The 20,633-nt window shown below is 46.7% G+C and overlaps 1 protein-coding gene across 1 annotated transcript in view; it reads right to left on the bottom strand.

The window, feature by feature from the left end:
• Positions 1 to 20,633, bottom strand: part of TMEM132C (transmembrane protein 132C) — a 374,461-nt gene that overhangs the window by 230,852 nt on the left and 122,976 nt on the right. The window contains exon 2 of the mRNA XM_033837903.2: positions 9,694 to 10,582. Coding sequence (XP_033693794.2) covers positions 9,694 to 10,582 — 889 coding nt within the window. The remainder of the gene's footprint in view (positions 1 to 9,693; positions 10,583 to 20,633) is intronic.

The following is a 20,633-nucleotide window of genomic DNA, read 5'->3' on the forward strand; positions in this document are numbered from 1 at the left end:
TCGGCAGGCGGACTCTCAACCACTGCGCCACCAGGGAAGCCCCAGTTGGTTGTATTTTTAGACTCCGCCTATAAGTGATACCACACAGTATTTGTCTCTCTCCGGCTGACTTATTCCACTTAGTGAAATAAAGCAGCGGGAATGCATTCCGAACGCTTTTGAATCCGGTAAGGTTTTCTTCCCCTCTCCGAGATTTTAATTCAGCTAATAACTCTTGCGGTTGCAAGCCATAAACAGTTGAAAGTTCTGATATTAGGAACCCTGGAGCAGTGACATGACATCAAAGTAGCAGCATATCAGTACTTTAAAACACTCCAGCATATGCATATGTATCTGAGTCACTTTGCCGTACACCTGAAACTAACACAACACTGTAAATCAACTCTACTTCCATTTAAAAATTAAATTAAAAAACAAAATAAAAAGAGGGACTCAAAAACAAAAGAAAAAAATCCATATGAAGAAAAATAAAATACCCCAGTACAAAATAATACTAAAATTTTGTCACTCTTACTGCAATGACTACCACGCCCTTAGCCAGACTCTCTTTTCCAAAATGTCCGGATAGAAAGGGACCGTGTGTCACAGGGCCACTTATGCACGTGTCATATTGTTTGCAACAGACAAAGCTGTGATCTGGGGAAACTCGAACACTAAGATGACTTTTACATGGTTGAAAGAACGTGGAACAAAAGAGGCAGGACTTGGTCAGAAGGACTCTGCTTTTCTCTGTTCACAGAACTGGAATCAATTTTATGTTTAAATGTTTCCCACAACAGTCAAATCGTTCTCAAATGTTTCGCAGAAGCCGGGCTGCCTGGCAACCCAGATGTGTTCTGGGGGGCTGGGGAGGGGCCCCAGGCAGGAAACGTTATTTCTTTACTTCTTCCCAAGCAGAAAGAAAATTGTTCCTTTTCTCTATTCCAGCAGAATACATTTAAAACGACAAGCTGGAGAAAATGAAAACAAACCTTTCCCGGGGAGGCCTTCAACAGGGAAGGCATTTTCAACACGAGTGTGGGAAAACGAGTCCCCAGAATCTTCTGAATTAGCTCCAAATTGGCCGTCGAGGCAAACACCATCCTGTTGGACGGTCTCCTCCGCTTCAGGGGGAGTCTGGGGACTGTGCCATCATTCTCGAGGGTTCTACCTGACCCTGCAGATTGAGGCTCCGGTGTAAATGAAGAGCCAAAACTTATCCAGGGCAAGCCAGGTATCTGGAAATTGCCTTTGAGGGTTTTTTGTATCCTCAGACACAAAACGGATGGGGCGAAAAAACCCACACTCCCTAATATTCAATTATAACCGCACGCACACAGGCTGCGCTCAGAAATTAGTGGAATGGATTTGAGGGTGCAGGTCTAGACTCCCCCAACAGAGAAGGGTTTATCCTTCACGTGGCGAAGGCACACGTTCTTATTCATAGCATCTCCTTCCCGCCGCGGGATGGAGCAATTCAGAAGAACCAAGGATGCCACAGTGGAAGGCTCTGAAATACAGCGAGTGGCCCATCTTCTCTAGGGTGGGTTGAAGAATGGCCCTTCTCCCAATGCATGTCCATCTAGAACCTCAGAATGTGACCTTATTTGTAAACAGGGTCTTTGCAGATGTAAGTAGTTAAGGATCTCAAAAATGAGATCATTCTGGATTGGGGTGGGTCTTAAAGACTCGTTTCTTTTTCTTTTTTTTTTTTTGTAAATTTTTATTTTATATTGGACTACTGTTGATTTCCAATATTGTGCTAGTTTCAGGGGTACGGCAAAGGGATTCAGTTGTACGTATACATGTATCTATTCCTTTTCAAATTACTTTCCCATTTAGGTTGTTACAGAATATTGAGCAGAGTTCCTTGTGCTATACAGTAAGTCCTTGTTGGTTATTTTAAATATAGTAGTGTGTATATGTTAAACATCCAATTTATCCCTGTCCCCCTTTCCCCTTTGGTAGCCCTAAGTTTGTTTTCTATGTCTGTGAGTCTGTTTCTGTTTTGTAAATAAGTTCATCTGTATCGCTGTTTTTAGATTCAGCTTATAAGCCGTATCATATGATATCTGAATGACAGGTTTCTTTATAAGAGAAAGGAGAGGGCAATTTGAGACACAGACATAGAGGAGAAACAGATGGAAAATTGATGTGAAGACAGGGGTAGAGAGTGGAGGGATGTGGCCACAAGCCAAGGAACCCTAAAGGCTGACAGCAGCCACCAGCATCTGAAAGAGGCAAAGAAGCACTCTTCTCTAGAGCATTCAGAGGGAGCACGGCCCTGCCGTTGTCTTGATTTCAGACTTCTGGCTTCCAGAACCGTCAGAGAAAAAACTTCTGTTGTTTAAGCCATCCAGTTTGGTGCCATTTGTTACAGCAGCCCTGGGACACTAAACCACTCTACTGTGAGCCCTGACTTACGGATCAAGAGATGCAGCATGGCAACCTGCAGACCCAAGCAGGTCCCCAGGCCTGCATGGCGATGGCTGAAAAGTCATTCTGTTTGAAAGACTGTACGTAAACCCTGCGTTTCCAGCTGGTCTTCAAGACCAGTAAACCTGGTCGTCATGGTCTTGGGCTCCAGAGCGGCAACAATTGCTGGGAGTTGAGAAGAGGCTGCTCCCTTTAGAAATGCACGTGAAAAAAAAAAAAGAAACACACGTGATCCCCCTCTTGCTGCTTCCCTACCGGTCCCATCATTTCCACCGCGGAGGGTGCACACATCTGACTGACCGTTGCGCGAAAGTGGAGAACTGTGCGGACGTAATATACTGCCCTCGCCGGATCAAGTGTTGATCTGGGGCGGTCTCGGGGGCTGGTTAATTGAGATTATGGGGGCTGCTAAGGCCCTCTTAGCGCTCGCCCACCCCCTGCATACAGCTGCACGTGTCTATATTCCCTGGCTAGCCCGTACAGACATCTGATGCAAGCCAGCCCATCCCTGCTTCGGCCATTCTCATTCATCCGAAACGTTGAGGCGGCTTCTCATCATGACACGGTACAAAGCATAAGAAACACTTTAGTGTCCGTGGGAAAGATTCAACCGGGCACGATCCTAAGAATGTTGCCAAGTGTGGGAAAGGCAACTGAACATTTGATCACTTGAGGGAAAGAGCCTCAGTTAGACTAGAGTTTTATTTTTTTTAATTCGTTCCATGTTTAATATGTGGTTAAGTTTGGAGGCAAGAAAGAAAGGTCAAGACGAATCATCTTTTCTATCACACACACCATCTGCTGGGAGATATAATGGGATGGCCAAAAAGTTCGTTCGGGCTTTTCCATGCCATCTTACAATATATCCCTATATATACATATAGATTATACTTATATATAGTTTCTTTATATATATAATTATTTACAGATGTTTATATACAATACATATGGTTTATTTATATATCTGGCTTATTTCTATATTGTATATATGGTTTAGTTTTGTACATCGTATATTTTTAAAGTATACAATTCAGTGGTGTTCGGTACATTCACAAAGTTGTACACCCATCTGTACCATCTAATTCCAAAATATTTTCATCCCTCCAAAAAGAAACCCCATACCCTTAGCAATCATTCACCACTGGCCATCTATTTCACTGGGTCCTGGCAACCGCTACTCTACCGTCTGTCTCTACGGACTTGCCTATTCTAGATATTTCCTATACATAGAATCGTACCACACGTGGTCTGTTGTGTCTGGCTTCTTCCACTCGGCGCCCTGTTTTCCAGGTTCATCCACAATGGTAGCCCGTATCAATACTTCATAACTTTCTACGGCCATATTCTATTCCATTGTAGGAATATACCACAATTCACTTATTCATTCACCCACTGATGGAACGTTTGGGTTTTCTCCATGTTTTGGCTATTGTGAATAATGCTGCTATGACCATTTGTGTATTTTGCGTACTTGTGTATAATTAAGTGTAAGTAGACTTAGTAGTGAAGCCGCGTGATGGGCTTCAGTCTATTAGGAGAGAGATGCCCCATGAATCCCACCATCCACCCACCAGGGGCATCCTGAGACTCTGCCCTCTGCCCTGCGCTGGTTAGGAACACAATTTGTCTGTAAAAGATGAACCTCACAAAATCCTTGTAGACTTGGAGAGAGCCAGGCTCTGCACTCTACCTGCGTTCCCTCGTTATACGCTGAGGTTCTAGAAATACATCCACCTACAGATCTCATCCTGCTTGAAGAAAAATAATACTTCCCTAACATTCTTCTTCCTTTAGCACATCTCCTTAAAAGCTTCTTGCCTGACTGCACCCTTCATCCTTGGTGTTTATTTATTGGAAAGACGCTGGGAACACAGAGCAGCACTTAAATGCACATGACGCCATGCTGATTTGGCTGGGGGACATTAGTCATTAACAAGAATGACTGTGCATATACCTCGCAGCCACACCAGGACAGAGGTAATGAATCAGTAGGTCCCACATCCGATAGCCAGGAAGGAACAGAACGATACCCCTTGCAGCCCAGCGGAGGGCTGCCTCACGACTTACTCCCGTAATTTGTGATCCTGCCTCTACAAAGCAAGGGCTCTTCAGACTGGACGCCTGGCATAGCGTCATCTTTCTTCTACTCCTTTATTCTTCTGGGAGGATTACCTCGTGACTTCACCATGTTTTACTTAAAAAGGAAAAATCACCTCTTAGGATTTAAACCCTGAAGGCTCCATGATCACTGCTGATACACAAACCTTACCCAGAAAAGGACAAAGCAGCCATGCAAACGGTTGTTCTGTGGTCAGTTCTTCTGGAGAGAAAGAGATGGAAAGATTTCTATTTCTGCTCGTGGGGGTCATGACTCGTTCTGAAGAGTCAGCTACCTTTGAGGGGAGGTGTGGTGGCCGGACCACCGGCTGACAGGACTTGGGATAACTACCTGAGCTCGACAGAAATCCAGAAATACATGGAATCCAAGACAGGTGATGTCAAGTATCTTGTTTTCTCTCTTCCTCAGTCACCTGTGAAATAGTCTGGATCCTTTGGTTTTGAATTGATTACACTGATCAGACACTTAACTCTAGATGGGGAAGGAACAGAATGAGGGAGTACACTGTCAGAAGAGAAACTGAGGAAATACAGTCTCAGCAGCTTTTGACTTTGGTCAGACGCCTAGGATGAGCCAGACTGTTTCTTCATTTCCCACCCAAATCTCCGCACAGATCATCCAGATATCCATACCCTCTGCACATCAAAGGTATAGACCAGTGGCTGTCAACTGGGGTGATTTTGTCCCTCAAGGGATCTCTGTCAATGTCTGGAGACAATTTGATTGTCACAACTGAAGAGAAGGTACCACTGCTAGTGGGTGGAGGCCAGAGATGCTGCTAAACATACTACAGTGCACAGGATGGCCTCACGACAAAGAATGATCTGTCCCCAAATGCCCGTCTTGCGGAGGTTGAGAAATCCTGGCATAGACTAAACCAGCTGGTACGCTACTTACGTTCTTTTCATTATGAGACTTGAGATAGGACGATTTGCTATGTGTAAGCTCATGGTAGCAGCATAATGTAATCCTGTAAAGAGGAAAGACTCTCTTTATGACTCTCTTAGCATCCCTAATTCCAATCACAAAGTTGCGGGGTTCTGAATTAGTTACACTCGGAGGAGGACATCCCCCGACCGTTTCTGTGAATTAGGGATTTCAATGAAGCAAGCTTATTTTAAAAGGGAGAGGACCAGTGAACCACTGCCTTGGCTTCTTTAGGGATCAATTTCAGTTGCTTCCTGCTAAGATCAGAGGCGCCACGGTGTCTCCTACTCTTCCCTTCAAAGACCTGCAAGGTAAAGAGTGATCTACCTGCCTAACACCTGCAACTTGAGATAATGTGAACGTTGGTCCCAACACAGGGAGTAATTCCGCAGACCCAGTCTAAGATTGAGCTTTGGGTAAGATGTGCGGTCCTCAGCATCCCGGCTTGTCAGCAGCATTCAGGTACGTGGAGATGGCATCGGGAATTGTCAGGACTGATGACCCCAACTGTCAATATGTTTTGAAAACCCTCGGAATAGGGAATAATGCTTATGCTTGCCGTAAGGAATCTTGATGTTATTTCAAGAAGATTCAATTAGTAAGTCATGAAGGAAAACATCCATGAAAAGGCACATCATAGTATAAATTTCACATTAGGTATTTGCTTTTGCATCAATTCAATAAATGTTTACTAGTCCTTGAATACTGGGTTGGCCAAAAAGTTCATCTGGGTTTTCCTGTTGACACCTTCTGGAAAAATCCGAATGAACTTTTTGGCCAGCCCAATATGTGCTAAGCTGTATCCCAGGGGACAAGGGACTGATACCCATGGAACTGACCTACTTAGAAGTATCTGTAAAACATATCCAGTTGGGTATTTTCCTTTACGTTGGCCCTTATTTTATGTTTCTATTTTTCCAAAATAGGTTTCTAAAATAACGTTCTATCCACAGGAAACAAAGCTTCAACCTCCACACCTTGACTGCATCTCAGGAATCAATCTGATCGCAAAGCAGGGATGGCCCTTGAATTAAATGCACGACTAACTAATGAAATGCAGGCGGCTTCCTCGAGCCCATGGAAGGGAGTATCGTTTGTGAAAACGATCTCAGAAAGGAGGCTTAGGCCAAGTGTCCATGTACGTTATTGGCCCTATAAAAATTCCCAAGAAGTTTGGGTTGTCTTCAAGCATCATAGCCTTGTCGGCAAAGCCATCTTCCAGGGAGGCAATGGAGAATGTCTTTGGATTTCACGGTCAGGAAGGGTGTAGCAAAGTCCCTCCCCCCCCCCAAAAAAAAAATCCCCCATGAATTTCGCAGCTGGGTTCCAGTGATGGGCCAGATGGATTTCTCCTGTGATCGACTGAACAGTGACCATCACCGGAGACAGCTGGATAAAGGTGGACTTCCACGAGCTGCTACTTTTACTAGGAAGAAAGTGGTGTTTCCCAGGCTTCAGTAAGCCTCATGCAAAGTTCACTATTTTGCCACATCTGCGTACATCTTTTTGTATTTTCTTACTGAATATTTTTTTCCTTAGAATAATTAATTTATAAATTAAAATGAGATACGTTATCTGGAAAGGGAATACCTACTTTACCCACAGCCTTCCCATACCAATCAGGGCAGCTGCATCCTTCACGCCCAATGTCTTAGAGTCATTCTTTTTTTTTTTTTTTTTTTTTTTTGCAGTACGTGGGCCTCTCACTGTTGTGGCCTCTCCTGTTGCAGAGCACAGGCTCACGGGCCCAGCCGCTCCGTGCCATGTGGGATCCTCCAGGACCGGGGCACGAACCCGCGTCCCCTGCATCGGCAGGCGGACTCTCAACCACCGTGCCACCAGGGAAGCCCTTGGAGTCATTCTTGACTCTGTTTCTCCTCCACCTCCTCTCTCTCTCCCATAACTCTGAACCGTGGGTGGAAACATCAGGAAGGCAGAAGTAGGGCCACTGCCCTTCCCGGCATCAAGCAACATCCATGTCGTTCCGACCCTCTGTGCTCCCAAAGCTCTTGTCATTATAAAACAAATTTTTTGCTCTTTAAACAAAAGCATGGTGAAGTGAGAATCAATACAGCTTTCGGAACACACCTGGTAGCTGTTGTTTTATGCGAAGCGCAATATCCTTTCACTGCTAAAATAGAATTCAATGCTTATGGAAGTTCTGACGGATGTTCAACAGCAACCCTTCATAGAAGCACTTTTATGTGCCAGATACCGTTGTAAGCATCTCACAAATAAATATCAGCCCACTGAATCTTCCCATCCCTACGGCAGTAGGTACCAGAGTCTCATCTGAATTAGGAAACTAAGGCACATGGAGATGAGGTGGCATGCCTACAGTCCCAAAGCCAGAAAGCAGACCAGAATTGAGGCCAGCTGGTTGCAGGACCTGTGTTCTCCCACATCATGCTCATCTTTGTGATGAAAAATACAGAAAACAGCTCCTCCTCTCCAGTGAACCAGGTCTGAGTGTCCCACCTGCATTGGAAGGCCCTGCATCTTACACGTGGGGACCCAGTGGCTCAGGCATACTCACCCCTCAAGCCTGCTGTGCTGAAGAGGGAAGCTAAGGATAAGTACAAGTGGGAAGATACTTGTGACTCTGGAATTTTAAAACTTGTTAGCAGTACTACTGATTCCCTGCCTTCTATCCCTCTTTTCCAAAGCTCAGGATTGATATATTTATTTTGCAATAGAAGAACATGAGACCAGGGTGCTAACGGACTCAGTGGAAATGAAACTCAAACCTTCCAGATCAGTGTCTTTCCCCATCCAAGGCAGGAGGAAGCAAACCTGGATCCTTTTATCTCAATATCTGCTATCCTGGCCCTGCAGTTATAAGGCTGACACTTGCATTAAGACACTGAGTTTATCCTTCCTCCCCCCAAAGGCAGCAGGCACCAGGCTGACCACCCATCAGTACAAATATGATGGGAATTTTTCCCCCAGGACACAGTTTATATTCTGTAGAAGATGCAGGACTGCCTAACGTCACTGAAAGTGATGCTGTAAAGCCCTTGATCATATCCCAAACCACTGTCAAAGAAGGAGCTGGTAAACTAGTCCACTTAAAAATTGAAAGAAAAAATTATAAGGATGATGACTAGACAGACACTTCAGAAGAGAATTATTCGAATCCAAAGGACTAAGAAATGCCTCGAGAAACTTATTAAAACCCTTGAAAATGGACCATTCTTATCATCAGACAACAAAATTTAAACCAAAGTGAAATACGCTATAAGATGCCATCATTCTATTTTGCGAATATTTTCCCCAGCAACTCAAGCAACACGTGATTAATTTTTTATTCTAAAAAGAACCAAAGCATAGCTGCAATTACAACCTAAGTCCTTCTTAACGATACCAAACAAAAACCTGCTATTTATCATCCTTATCTTTTAAACAAATCTCAAGCAAATAGTTTTTCATTTTTATGAAATCCTGGGCCACATTTTAAGAGGATTTGCTTCAGGTGGCTTCCCCCCCCCCACCCCCGTTATTAGTTATCCTCGGATAACAGGCGCTCCTGATCTAAACCTTAGAATCACTGTGCAGAGAAAGAGCCCATTACAAGTTTGGGGTGATTTGCTGAACCAACAGAGGTGATGGTAGGTGGCTTGTTCTGTAGTTGTTTCAATTTAGTTTTCTTTTTTTTTTTTTTTTTATGAGATGGAATACCTCTGCTGAAGAATCTTCTGTTGGGCAGACTCCCTGAATCATTGCTAAACTGTACTCAGAAACTGGGGTTTTCCCACCGCTAACTGGCAAGATTTAACCCCACCAAAAAAAAAAAAAAAACAAACTTATCCTTGGCTTTTTTTTTTCACGTTTACACCCCAAGTGAGATAGCAGAGAGTGAGATATGCCTATGTCTTTTCTTGGGCCCCCTGAACATATATACTTGGCCATGCAACCAAGTATTTGTACATGTATTAAAAAAACCTGAAGCTTAAAGAAAGTCCTATCCTTCTGCCAATTCAAAGGTAATACAAGGTCAGAAGACAGTGGGTAAGTTAGTCTTGTTTCTTAGGGGTGCATTTCCGGCCCTCATTCTCCCACCCCCTAATATACAGCGAAGCTGCTGAAAGCCTGTGGCCGGGTGCAGGATGTGGCTTCTACTCTGAAGCCGGAGCGTCCCTGAAGGTGGTGAAGATGGATTCTTCTCAAATCCGCACCCCACCTTCCCGTCCGGCATCACCGTACGCACGCCCCAGACTACAGTGGGCACCTACCTCAAGATGAAGAAGTCCACGGTGGAATTGCTGGCCACGGTGACATAGGCAGTGACCACGTCTCCTTGCTTGGCCGGCCGGGAGGGCAGCCAGACGGCCACGTTGCCATCTAGGCGCAACTCGCTGAGCTGGGCGCTGTCCTGGACCCGGTAGAGGCCGACGGCGCCGATCCTCTGCAGGTGGGACGTGCTTTCCTCCAGCCCGTCCTTCCCGGGGCGGATGGCATTGCCCTTCCGGACGTCGCCGCCCGCACAGTCTCCGCGCTCGTCCCCGGGCTGCAGGGCGTAGTAGAGCTCCACGGGGCTGCCCTCGGGGGGCTCGGGCGACTTCTTCCTCCCGGCCACCACCGTGGGGGGCCCGAACCAGCCGGCCGGGAGCTCCAGCTGCGCCACGCACAGCCCCAGGGCCCCCTGCAGCCGGCAGCTGCCCCTCACCTCCCGGGTCTCCCGGAAGGCGAACACCCGCAGGCAGGGCAGCCTCTGCGCGGGGTCGGCGTCGTCCCAGTCCCTGCCTACCACGTGGAAGAGCACCTGCACGCGGGGCCGGCTCAGGGAGACCTTGTCCCGCAGGATGTGCGCTTTCAGCTTCCAGTTGAAACTAACCTTGTCGGTGGGACCCAAAAAGTCTGGAGTCGACATCAGGTCCGGGGGCACGACCTTTTCCACCGAAAAAGGCCCATAGCTGGCATTTAAGATCGGGGGCCGCCTGGCTTTGTAGGGGAAGAAGGACTCGACTCGGGACTGCAGGCTGGAGTTGCGTGTCAAGTCCTGGTTGGTTTCCTTCAGGAAAAAGGAGGTCTCCGCTCTGAGCACGTGGTAGGTCACGGGCAGATAAGGGGGCAGCGAGGAAAACCTCTGGATGTTGTCTGTGACCCCACGGCCCTCGATCACTGCAGGGGGGAAAGAAAAAAGAAAAAGACAAAGATGGGGTTATTCCGGGCTCCTTAGAGGTCACTTACGAGCAACGAGGGGTAATCGACGAGCAATTTAGAAACGAGGGTAAACACTCCGCAGTCCACTTGGCTAGGATTTTCAGGTTCCTTCGATCAGCCACTAAATGACAACATGCTCCGAAAATTACCTGCGTGTATTAGGTCGAAACCTACGAAAGGGAGATTTTTGTCCATTAAGAATTGTTGAACAGTGGCAACTTTATGGAGTCTGATCTAATGCTGGCAAGTGTGGGAGTGTAAAGTGGGTGGATTTATTAATAACTTGCATGAGTTTCAAACATTTTTAATGACACTGGTACATGAAGAGAAAACCAGACCAGTGGAAGGGAACCGTTCATAAACAAGCCCCTGTACATCTAGACATTTCGTATGTTTTAAAGGTGGTACCACAAATCATGAGGCAGAGACAGACTTTAAATGGTACTAGGACAACCGACCAGCCGTTTGGCAAAAAGATACAATTAGGGCCATACCTCACACCATACACAAGCATGAACTTCAAATGGATCAGTGATCTAGATGTAAAAAAGTGACGTTTTTTCACTACTGAATGAAAATGTGATTTCCTCTATAACCTGGGTCTAGGGAAAGCTCTCTAACGATAACCCAAACGCCGAATGCAATTAAACAGTGATAAACGTGCCCGTGTAAAACTTTTACAAGACCTGCTCACAGCCAAAACTATCATAAAGTCGAAAGAAAAAGGGCAACCTGGGAGACACTGCAAACTGCTCACTTACGGTGCTCAACTCAGCCCGCAGGTGCGTTCTGTTTGGTCCACGGTATTTTAAAAGATGGCTATGAATGGGAACCTTTTTTAAAAACTGAGGAGTGTCTGGGTTTCCAGCTTCTCTGCAAACATGAGAGGAGTGGCAGCACGTAGGCTGTCTGCCCACCCGGCAACGGTAAGAGAACAGACCCAGCAAACCACCTTTGCCCAGTACCCTTTCCTGCTGGACCCTCAGGAGCACCTGAGTTTAAAAGCACCAGTTAGGGGGCTTCCCTGGTGGCGCAGTGGTTGAGGGTCCGCCTGCCGATGCGGGGGACGCGGGTTCGTGCCCCGGTCCGGGAAGATCCCACATGCCGCGGAGCAGCTGGGCCCGTGAGCCGTGGCCGCTGAGCCTGCGCGTCCGGAGCCTGTGCTCCGCAGCGGGAGGGGCCACAGTGGTGAGAGGCCCGCGTACCAAAAAAAAAAAAGAATACTAAAAGCACCAGTTAGAATCTCCAGCCGGGTAAGTAAATGTACACTGGAGGCTGGAGGTTCAACACTGAGCCAGGGAAAAGCAGCACATCGCTCCCATCTTCCTGTCTTTCTCTGTCCGTCACCCACATCATTAGCAGTACAACCAGCTGCCTCCTTGCTGATTGGAGGTTGCCCTCTAAAGCTTCCCCGTGGGTTGATACTTACATTGCTGGGGACTCGCTGCTCGCCCAGGGCACGAGAGGTTACTGCGCCCCAACTGCTAACTTTGCAAAGCCCAGGAAAGACCATCGCCTGGCCCTTGTCTTTCAGAACCAGACCAGAAAACCCACATAAGCCCCCATTCATACCCTGAGAGAGAACACAGGCATTCCTCTCCCCTGATGCTCCAACCTCCCCTGCTGTCCCTGCTTCTAACTGCAGCCGGCACAGCCCATCCAGCCTATGGGGCTACCCCATTGCCTCTCTCCTCCGGAACGTCCCCTAATCCTCTTCCCGGCCAGGACACTGGCTAGCAGATCAAAGCTGCCTTTGGTGCTGCAGCCTAACGCCCTTAGGTTGTAAAGGTGGCTTTTCAAAGGAATAGCTTTCTCCCTTGTTCTTCGCCCAGAGGCGTTGTTCTGAGGTCACCGGTAACACGGGTACTTTGCCCCTCTCTCTTTAGCGATATTTTACGGCTTCCCTTTTAACCCACTCATTTCAGGACCAGGTTAAAACACTCTCAGAAGACCCTGCATAACATTCTAGAAAAGGTTCTGGCTCTATGTGCTTAAAGGAAATCATTGACTTTTTTTTTTAACATCTTTATTGGAGTATAATTGCTTTACAATGGTGTGTTAGTTTCTGCTTTATAACAAAGTGAATCACTTATACATATACGTATGTTCCCATATCTCTTCCCTCTTGCGTGTCCCTCCCTCCCACCCTCCCTATCCCACCCCTCTAGATCAGCACCGAGCTGATCTCCCTGTGCTATGCGGCTGCTTCCCACTAGCTATCTATTTTACATTTGGTAGTATATATATATATATATATGTCCATGCCACTCTCTCACTTTGTCACACTGACAAAGGATTAATCTCTAAGATTTACAAGCAGCTCATGCAGCTCAATAACAAAAAAACAAACGACCCAATCCAAAAATGGGCAGAAGACTTAAATAGACATTTCTCCAAAGAAGATATACAGATTGCCAACAAACACATGAAAGAATGCTCAACATCATTAATCATTAGAGAAATGCAAATCAAAACTACAATGAGATATCATCTCACACCGGTCAGAATGGCCATCATCAAAAAATCTAGAAACAATAAATGCTGGAGAGGGTGTGGAGAAAAGGGAACACTCTTGCACTGTTGGTGGGAATGTAAATTGATACAGCCACTATGGAGAACAGTATGCAGGTTCCTTAAAAAACTAAAAATAGAATTACCATACGACCCAGCAATCCCACTCCTGGGCATATACCCTGAGAAAACCATAATTCAAAAAGAGTCATGTACCACAATGTTCATTGCAGCTCTATTTACAACAGCCAGGACATGGAAGCAACCTAAGTGTCCATCGACAGATGAATGGATAGAGAAGATGTGGCACATATATACAATGGAATATTACTCAGCCATAAAAAGAAACGAAATTGAGATATTTGTAGTGAGGTGGATGGACCTAGAGTCTGTCATGCAGAGTGAAGTAAGTCAGAAAGAGAAAAACAAACACTGTATGCTAACACATATATATAGAATCTAAGAAAAAAAAAAAAGGTCATGAAGAACCTAGGGGTAAGACAGGAATAAAGACACAGACCTACCAGAGAATGGGCCTGAGGATACGGGGAGGGGGAAGGGCAATCACTGACTCTTTAAGCAACTTGTAGAATTGTATCAACCCCAATGGATAAATTACTACATTTAACGCTTTTATTCTGATGTATTCATCCCCCTCCAAAAAACCTTTTAAACCTTGAAGGGTAGAGATTTAGAGACTGGTTTGTTTGGAAAAGAGAGTGGGCCAAGGGCTCTCTGAAGGAACAGAGCAAGGATTCTAAGGCCCATCTGTGCAGGGTGTATTCCACAACAGGGAAGCTTGTCAACAAGCTTTCTCATCATTCTTCACTCTTCTTGCACCTAAAAATGCCTTTTTTCTCCATTTTTTGGGTCTTTTTACTTTTAAAAAAATCCTAAAAATGAACCTTTTGCTTTGAAGCAAATGCTGAGTTTATTTTCGATGACATAAAGCTGAAGTGGGCGTGCTGTCCTCTCATCTCTTCTCTTAGGCTGCTTCCATTATTTAACGCCCTCTTTATCTTCCGTATGGGACAGGAAGTGCCTAGCTCATACCTTCCTGCTGAACCTAGTTCTGAAGTTTTCCAGTTAATGAGAGATTTAACTCGAGCCAAGAAGAGACAGACATTGTAAAGAAGGGAGTGGGATCTAGTATAGTGGTTAAAGACATGATGTTTGGCTATAGAGATCTAGAGTTGATCAACTCAGTACCCATGTGATCTCAGGCAAGTTCTTACCTTGTTGGACAGTTTCAGTTTCCATAGATAAATGGATGGATGGATGGATGGATGGCTGGCTGGATGGATGGATGGATGGAATGATGGATGATGGATGGAAGGATGGATGGATGGATGGATGGATGGAAGGATGGATGGATGGATGGATGGATGGATGGATGGAAGGATGGATGGATGGATGGATGGATGGATGGATGGATGGATGGAAGGATGGATGGATGGATGGATGAATGGATGGAAGGATGGATGATGGATGGAAGGATGGATGGATGGATGGATGGATGGAAGGATGGATGGATGGAATGATGGATGGATGGATGGATAGATGGATGGATGGATGGATGGATGGATGGATGGATGGAATGATGGATGGATGGATGGATGGATGGATGGATGGAAGGATGGATGGATGGATGGATGGATGGATGGATGGATGGATGGAAGGATGGATGGATGGATGGATGGATGGAAGGATGGATGGATGGATGGATGGATGGATGGATCGATCGATGGTTGGATGGATGTTTGGATGGATGGATGGATGGATGGGTACACAGGTAGATAGACAGGTGGACAGATTTCATTATATAGGATCTAATAGTACCTGCTGTAGAGCAATTACAAAATGGCTCCCATTCTCCTCCTCTTTCTACACATTTTGTGTGCGACTTTGCAATTTTCCCTTCAAAATTAGGAGTCTATTGCCCCACTCCTTGAATCTAGGTTGGCCTTGAATTTGCTCTTGTCGGCAGGATATGCCAGAAGTGACGATGTGCCAATTCCAAGCTCAGGTTTCCACTAACCCTCTTTTGAATTTCTGCAGAGACCATGTGAAGGACAGCAGAGTTATTCCAGTGGAGGCCATCCCAAATCAGCCAACCCAGAGCCTGCGGCCACCCCCAAACGAGTGAGAGAGCCCAGCCACAATTAGCCAAGTTCAGCAAAGACTGGTCACCCCTAGACTCATGAAAAGCGAACTAGGTCTCTAAATTTGGAGGTGGTCTTTTATGCAGCAACACCTGATGGGGTAACTAATACATATCAAGAGATTACCAAGGATAAGAAACTAAACAAATACAGTGACACCAACATGAGACTCCCTCCTCCTCGAGGGAATTAGAGTAATTCAAACAGAACTGAAAAGGGAATCACTTTCTCATTGGTAAGACTCAAGTGGTTTCCCACCTTGTAGGTAGACCTGCAATACCCAACCTCATAGACGCTCATGAAAACGGCCCCCCTGGAGCTGTGCTAGGCCCGTCTGCACAGCCACGTGCTGTGACACCATATGGGTCTCCGAAGCTCATCTCACATTTTGGGGAGCCTTCATCTGGCAGATTAAGGGACCTGTGGTGGTCACCAGCCGTTGTGGTATTTCTCTCCTGACGCTCTATCTGCTGATTGCAAGGAAACCATCCCACGGTTGCCGTGACCTAGTGAAACACAGACAGATATCCACCCTCTAATTCTGGTTCATCCGCTCATAGCAGCGTCTCCTAGAAAGATAGGATTGTTGAGTAATTTTGACCATCTGAAACAATACCCCTGGAGAAGTCCGATGCTGTCTGCCTCCGGACGTGGAGCGGGGAAGAGGAGAGAAGCTGACAGCTGCACCTCCGCATCTGGCCTCCCAGCTGACAGCACGTTCATTTGCTGTCTCCCTTCCTGTTTATCCATTTTCTTTATCTGCGCTTGCCTGTCAGTGTCGGGATATCGTGTCCTCCATCAGCCGCTCATCAGAGAACTCTACTGCAAAGCTGCCTGCCGGAAATTGAGTTTTTGAGATTCTGAGACAGTGGACGCGGGAGGTGTCCATGCCACTTAGCACCCAGACAGAACAACACCAGGGGAAATGACCCTTCGGCGAACGTCATGTGCCCCCTCCACTGCGATGCTCCCTTTGGGATGTGTTGACCGAGATGGATTCTTTAGCATTGATTCTCTCTGAGCTGTGACATGAAGGATGGGTTGGATCTCGGGAGGGTGAGTGGGATAGGGGAAGGATCCTTGGAAGCGGGGTGCGGAGCACAGCACCAGGAAAGGGTCAGTGGAGGGAAAGCTCAGGAGCTGGGTGTGTGAGGAGCGGGAAGTTGGTCTAGGAAGCGGGGCCGGGGCCCGCCGTTGCCCTGAATGTGGTAAGCGATGGATGTTCGTGTGGTACTTTGGTGAAGATGCTAGGTCCCGGTTTCCTTGTCAATTAAATAAGCTACAAGCAAACCCCGCTGGAATACTCCAGAGGCACAGTGGTGCTGCTTCAGGATGTGCAAAGGTCCTTCCTAAAGAGTATCAGAGGTTCTCAACTAAGGGTGACTTTGCACCCTGGAGATGCCTGGCAACGTCTACAGGAGACATTTTTGATGTTCACAGCTGGGTGCTACTGTCACCTAGTGGGGTGAGACTAGCGATGCTAAGAACATCCTACAATGCACGGGACAGCCCCCCGCCACAAAGAATCGTCCCATCCAAAACGCCGGTAGTGCCAAGGATGAGAAACCCTGATCTAGCTCGATTCACAGCAGGTGTTCAGAGGTTTGTCACAGATGCCAAAGAGACAGGAGGAAGGATTGTAACCGAACCCTCTCCAGCCCAGTGAGAGGAATGCATCCCAGGTTAAGAGCATTCCCAAAGCCAGACCACATCCAAAAATGAACCCCTGTCCTCAACGTACTAGGTAAGTTTTTGGTTTTTTTGCAAATACCTTAAACTTCTGAGTTTGAGAATCTTCATCTTTAAAGTGGGAATCATATCAAAACCAATTCCCTTAGAGCAATAAAGAAAGTACCCAGCACCCAGAACATGCCTAATAATTGGGGAGCAGTTTCTGTTCCTGTTATTATCATTATGATCATTACCATTATTTCAATCCTGTTGAGAAGTTATAGTAAAAAGGTTTTCAGGCTATAGCAACATGAAAAAAATAGGTGATAATTATAATTCGTAAAAAAAAAAAAAAGTTGGGTGACAGCCATGTGAGAAAAGAAATCTGCGATCAAGAGGGGTGGGCTCTTGTTATAACTTCAATGACCTGTTCCGACATCTCCAGTTTACCTGTGTGATATCAGAAACCTACGACACAGAAACCTGCCTTTCCCCACAAGCCTCAAGAAAAACCCTGATTGGACTTTCCTTCCAAGTCATCGCAGCTTACTTGAAACACAAGCCGGCCTGAGTACCTGGAAGGTTTTTTCCCTCTCCCCCCACCATTTGTGATTTATAACATTCGCCAGACACAAAATGTCCCTCTGATAAATATGACACATGGTTACTTTTCTTCTTGAAACAAAAGGCACCTTGATAAATGGATTATTTGATTTCAATGCCTCTTCTGAACAAACCTCCCCCCAGTATCCTCTGCTGAAATTACATAGTGTGGTTTGCAATTTCGAAACAGTAAAACTCTCCTTTAAAGGAGCAGGTACTTATATTCCCCTTGGAGGCCATGGCGGGGTATCCCCCCCTGTTCTCTGGTTAAAGTCCATAATCACTCTCAGGCACTCCTCAATCAGTCCCCTGAAGTAGAGCAAAGGAGACACGCCTTTCAAAGACAAACTCTCTAAAACACCCAGAATCTCAGCCTTTATCAGCATGAGAATAGTGCCTTGGGTAGGCACAGAGGGAAATATTTGCTATGCAAAGTTCTAAATCTAAAACGCAGTCTTTTTTTGTTTTGTTTTGTTTTGCGGTACACGGGCCTCTCACTGTTGTGGCCTCTCCCACCAAGGAGCACAGGCTCCGGACGCACAGGCTCAGCGGCCATGGCTCACGGGCCCAGCCGCTCCGCGGCATGTGGGATCTTCCGGGACCCGGGCACGAACCCGTGTTCCCTGCATCGGCAGGCAGACTCCCAACCACTGCGCCACCAGGGAAGCCCCTAAAACGCAGTCTTTTAAGTGGGCTGCAATTGGCAAATGGCTTGATCTTGGCAAACGGCCCACAAGGCCGATCCCTCCTCCTCCATCCCTGCAATGTGGCTCAGACACCAGGTCCACGAGGGGCTCCGACTGGCTCAAGACAGAGCTCCCCCGTGAGACAATGTACGTATTAGTTTCCTGTTGCCGCCGTAACACATTAGCACAGCTTAGTAGTGTAAACCAACAGCAAAAAAATATTTATTTATAGTTCTGGAGGTCAGAAGTCTACCATGAAGGGGTCGGCAGGGCTGCGATCCCCCGGGAGGCTTCAGGGGACAATCACTTCCGAGCCTTTTCCGTTTGTTAGAGGCGCCTGCGTTCCGTGGCTCCTGGCCACTTCCTTCCTCTCTCTCTCTTCAAAGCCAGCAGCTTCTCTTCTCTCTGACCTCCGGCCTCCGTCTTGTAAGGACCTTTGTGGTTACATCAGCTCATCTGGGTGATCCAGGACCATCTCCTCATCTCAAAATGTTCAACTGAATCACATCTGCTAAGTCCCTCTTGCCACGTAAGGTCACACATTCACAGGCTCTGACAACTGAGGAACAGACATCTTTATGGGGGCGGATGGTGGTACCGTTCCGCTGACCAGAGATGGCATTCGGGGTGTTCGCAGAGGCAGAGCTGGTTATCACAGTGACTAGAGGGAAGAATACCACTGATGTTTAGAGAGCGGGGTCCAGCTCTGCTGGATGCCCTGCAAGGCCTGAAGTGGTCCCAGGCAACAAATAATTGCCCAGGCCCTGCATGACTTCTGACTGTCCCACTGGACACTCACAAAGGTGAGAAACCTATTAGGACGACCCAAGCCAAGAACCTATCTCCACTAAAAATTCCGGGAGGGGCAACAATGGAACCCGTGCATTTGCCAGTATTGCAATTACTGGGGTGCAGATTGTACTTATTTATTTATGGCTTATTTATTTATGGGTCTTCGTTGCTGCACACGGGCTTTCTCTAGTTGTGGCGAGCAGGGGTTACTCTTCGTTGCAGTGCATGGACGTCTCATTGCAGTGGCTTCTCTTGTTGCGGAGCACAGGCTCTGGGCACACGGGGTTCAGTAGTTGCGGTACGTGGGCTCAGCAGTTGTGGCTTGCGGGCTCAGTAGTTGTGGCGCACGGGCTTAGTTGCCCCGCGGCACGTGGGATCTTCCCGGACCAGGGCTCGAACCTGTGTCCCCTGCATTGGCAGGCAGATTCTTAACCACTGCACCATCAGGGAAATCCAGGTTGTACTTTGATTTCATGAAACTTTACTAAAAACTTGTTTACCCTTTTGGCGAATTACATGAGCAATGAATGCCCTATCTGCCTGTGAAATCCCAATTGCCCAAAGAGCTACACCAGCCTGCATGTGTGGCTGACACATCCATGCTGACGCTAAGTACACGGGCGAGTATCTGACGACTTCATTTGACCTTCCCTATATGTACACATATTAAAATATTATTTTCCGATCCATTACTTTGGTCATATTTTTGATCTCTAGAACAGGGCACTAGACTGATTTGTTTTTAATTATGTATATAGACAGTTTACAAGACTATGAATTTAATTTTATGATCTATAAAGCTAAGGGTTGAGAACCACTGGTCTAATCCAGGGTTGGCACATTTTTTTCTTGAAGAGAATATAATAAACACCTTAGGCTTTGCAGCCTTGGAAGCAAAATCAATGTTACAAAGGTACTTATATAGCTATTTTAAATGTAACCATTTACATTTTTACTTTTTACCATTCTTACATGTTTACATCACCCTGACTCAGCCTGTGGGCCACACAAAACTAGGTGGTGGGCTGGATTTGGCCCATGGTCTGATGTTTGCCAATCCCTGGTTTAAACCACACAGGGTAATTGCAGATCTGTCTCCAGTAACTGGTTCAATTCTGCACAGGCCCAAACCCGTGGTTCCCACATAGGGGCAATTATGCCACCTGGGGGCCATCTGGAAATGTCTGGAAACAATTTTTTTCTTGATGTAGCTGTTTTTGTAAATTTTTAATTTTTTCAATGTATTTTTCTAATTGGGGTAACACTGACTTATAATACTATGTAAGTTTCATGTGGCCAACATTGTATGTTTACTTCTGTATACACTACAGCACGCTCACCACCGAAAACTGGTTTCCATCCGTCAGCACACAGTCAATCCCCTTGACCCATGTAGCCGCCCCTCCCCCTATTTTTTTTTTGCGGTACGCGGGCCTCTCACTGCTGTGGCCTCTCCCGTTGCGGAGCACAGGCTCTGGACGCGCAGGCCCAGCGGCCATGGCTCACGGGCCCAGCCGCTCCGCGGCATGTGGGATCCTCCCGGACCGGGGCACGAACCCGTGTCCCCTGCATCGGCAGGCGGAC

The sequence above is a fragment of the Tursiops truncatus genome, chromosome 13 (genome assembly GCF_011762595.2).
Source record: "Tursiops truncatus isolate mTurTru1 chromosome 13, mTurTru1.mat.Y, whole genome shotgun sequence".
Taxonomy (NCBI): domain Eukaryota; kingdom Metazoa; phylum Chordata; class Mammalia; order Artiodactyla; family Delphinidae; genus Tursiops; species Tursiops truncatus.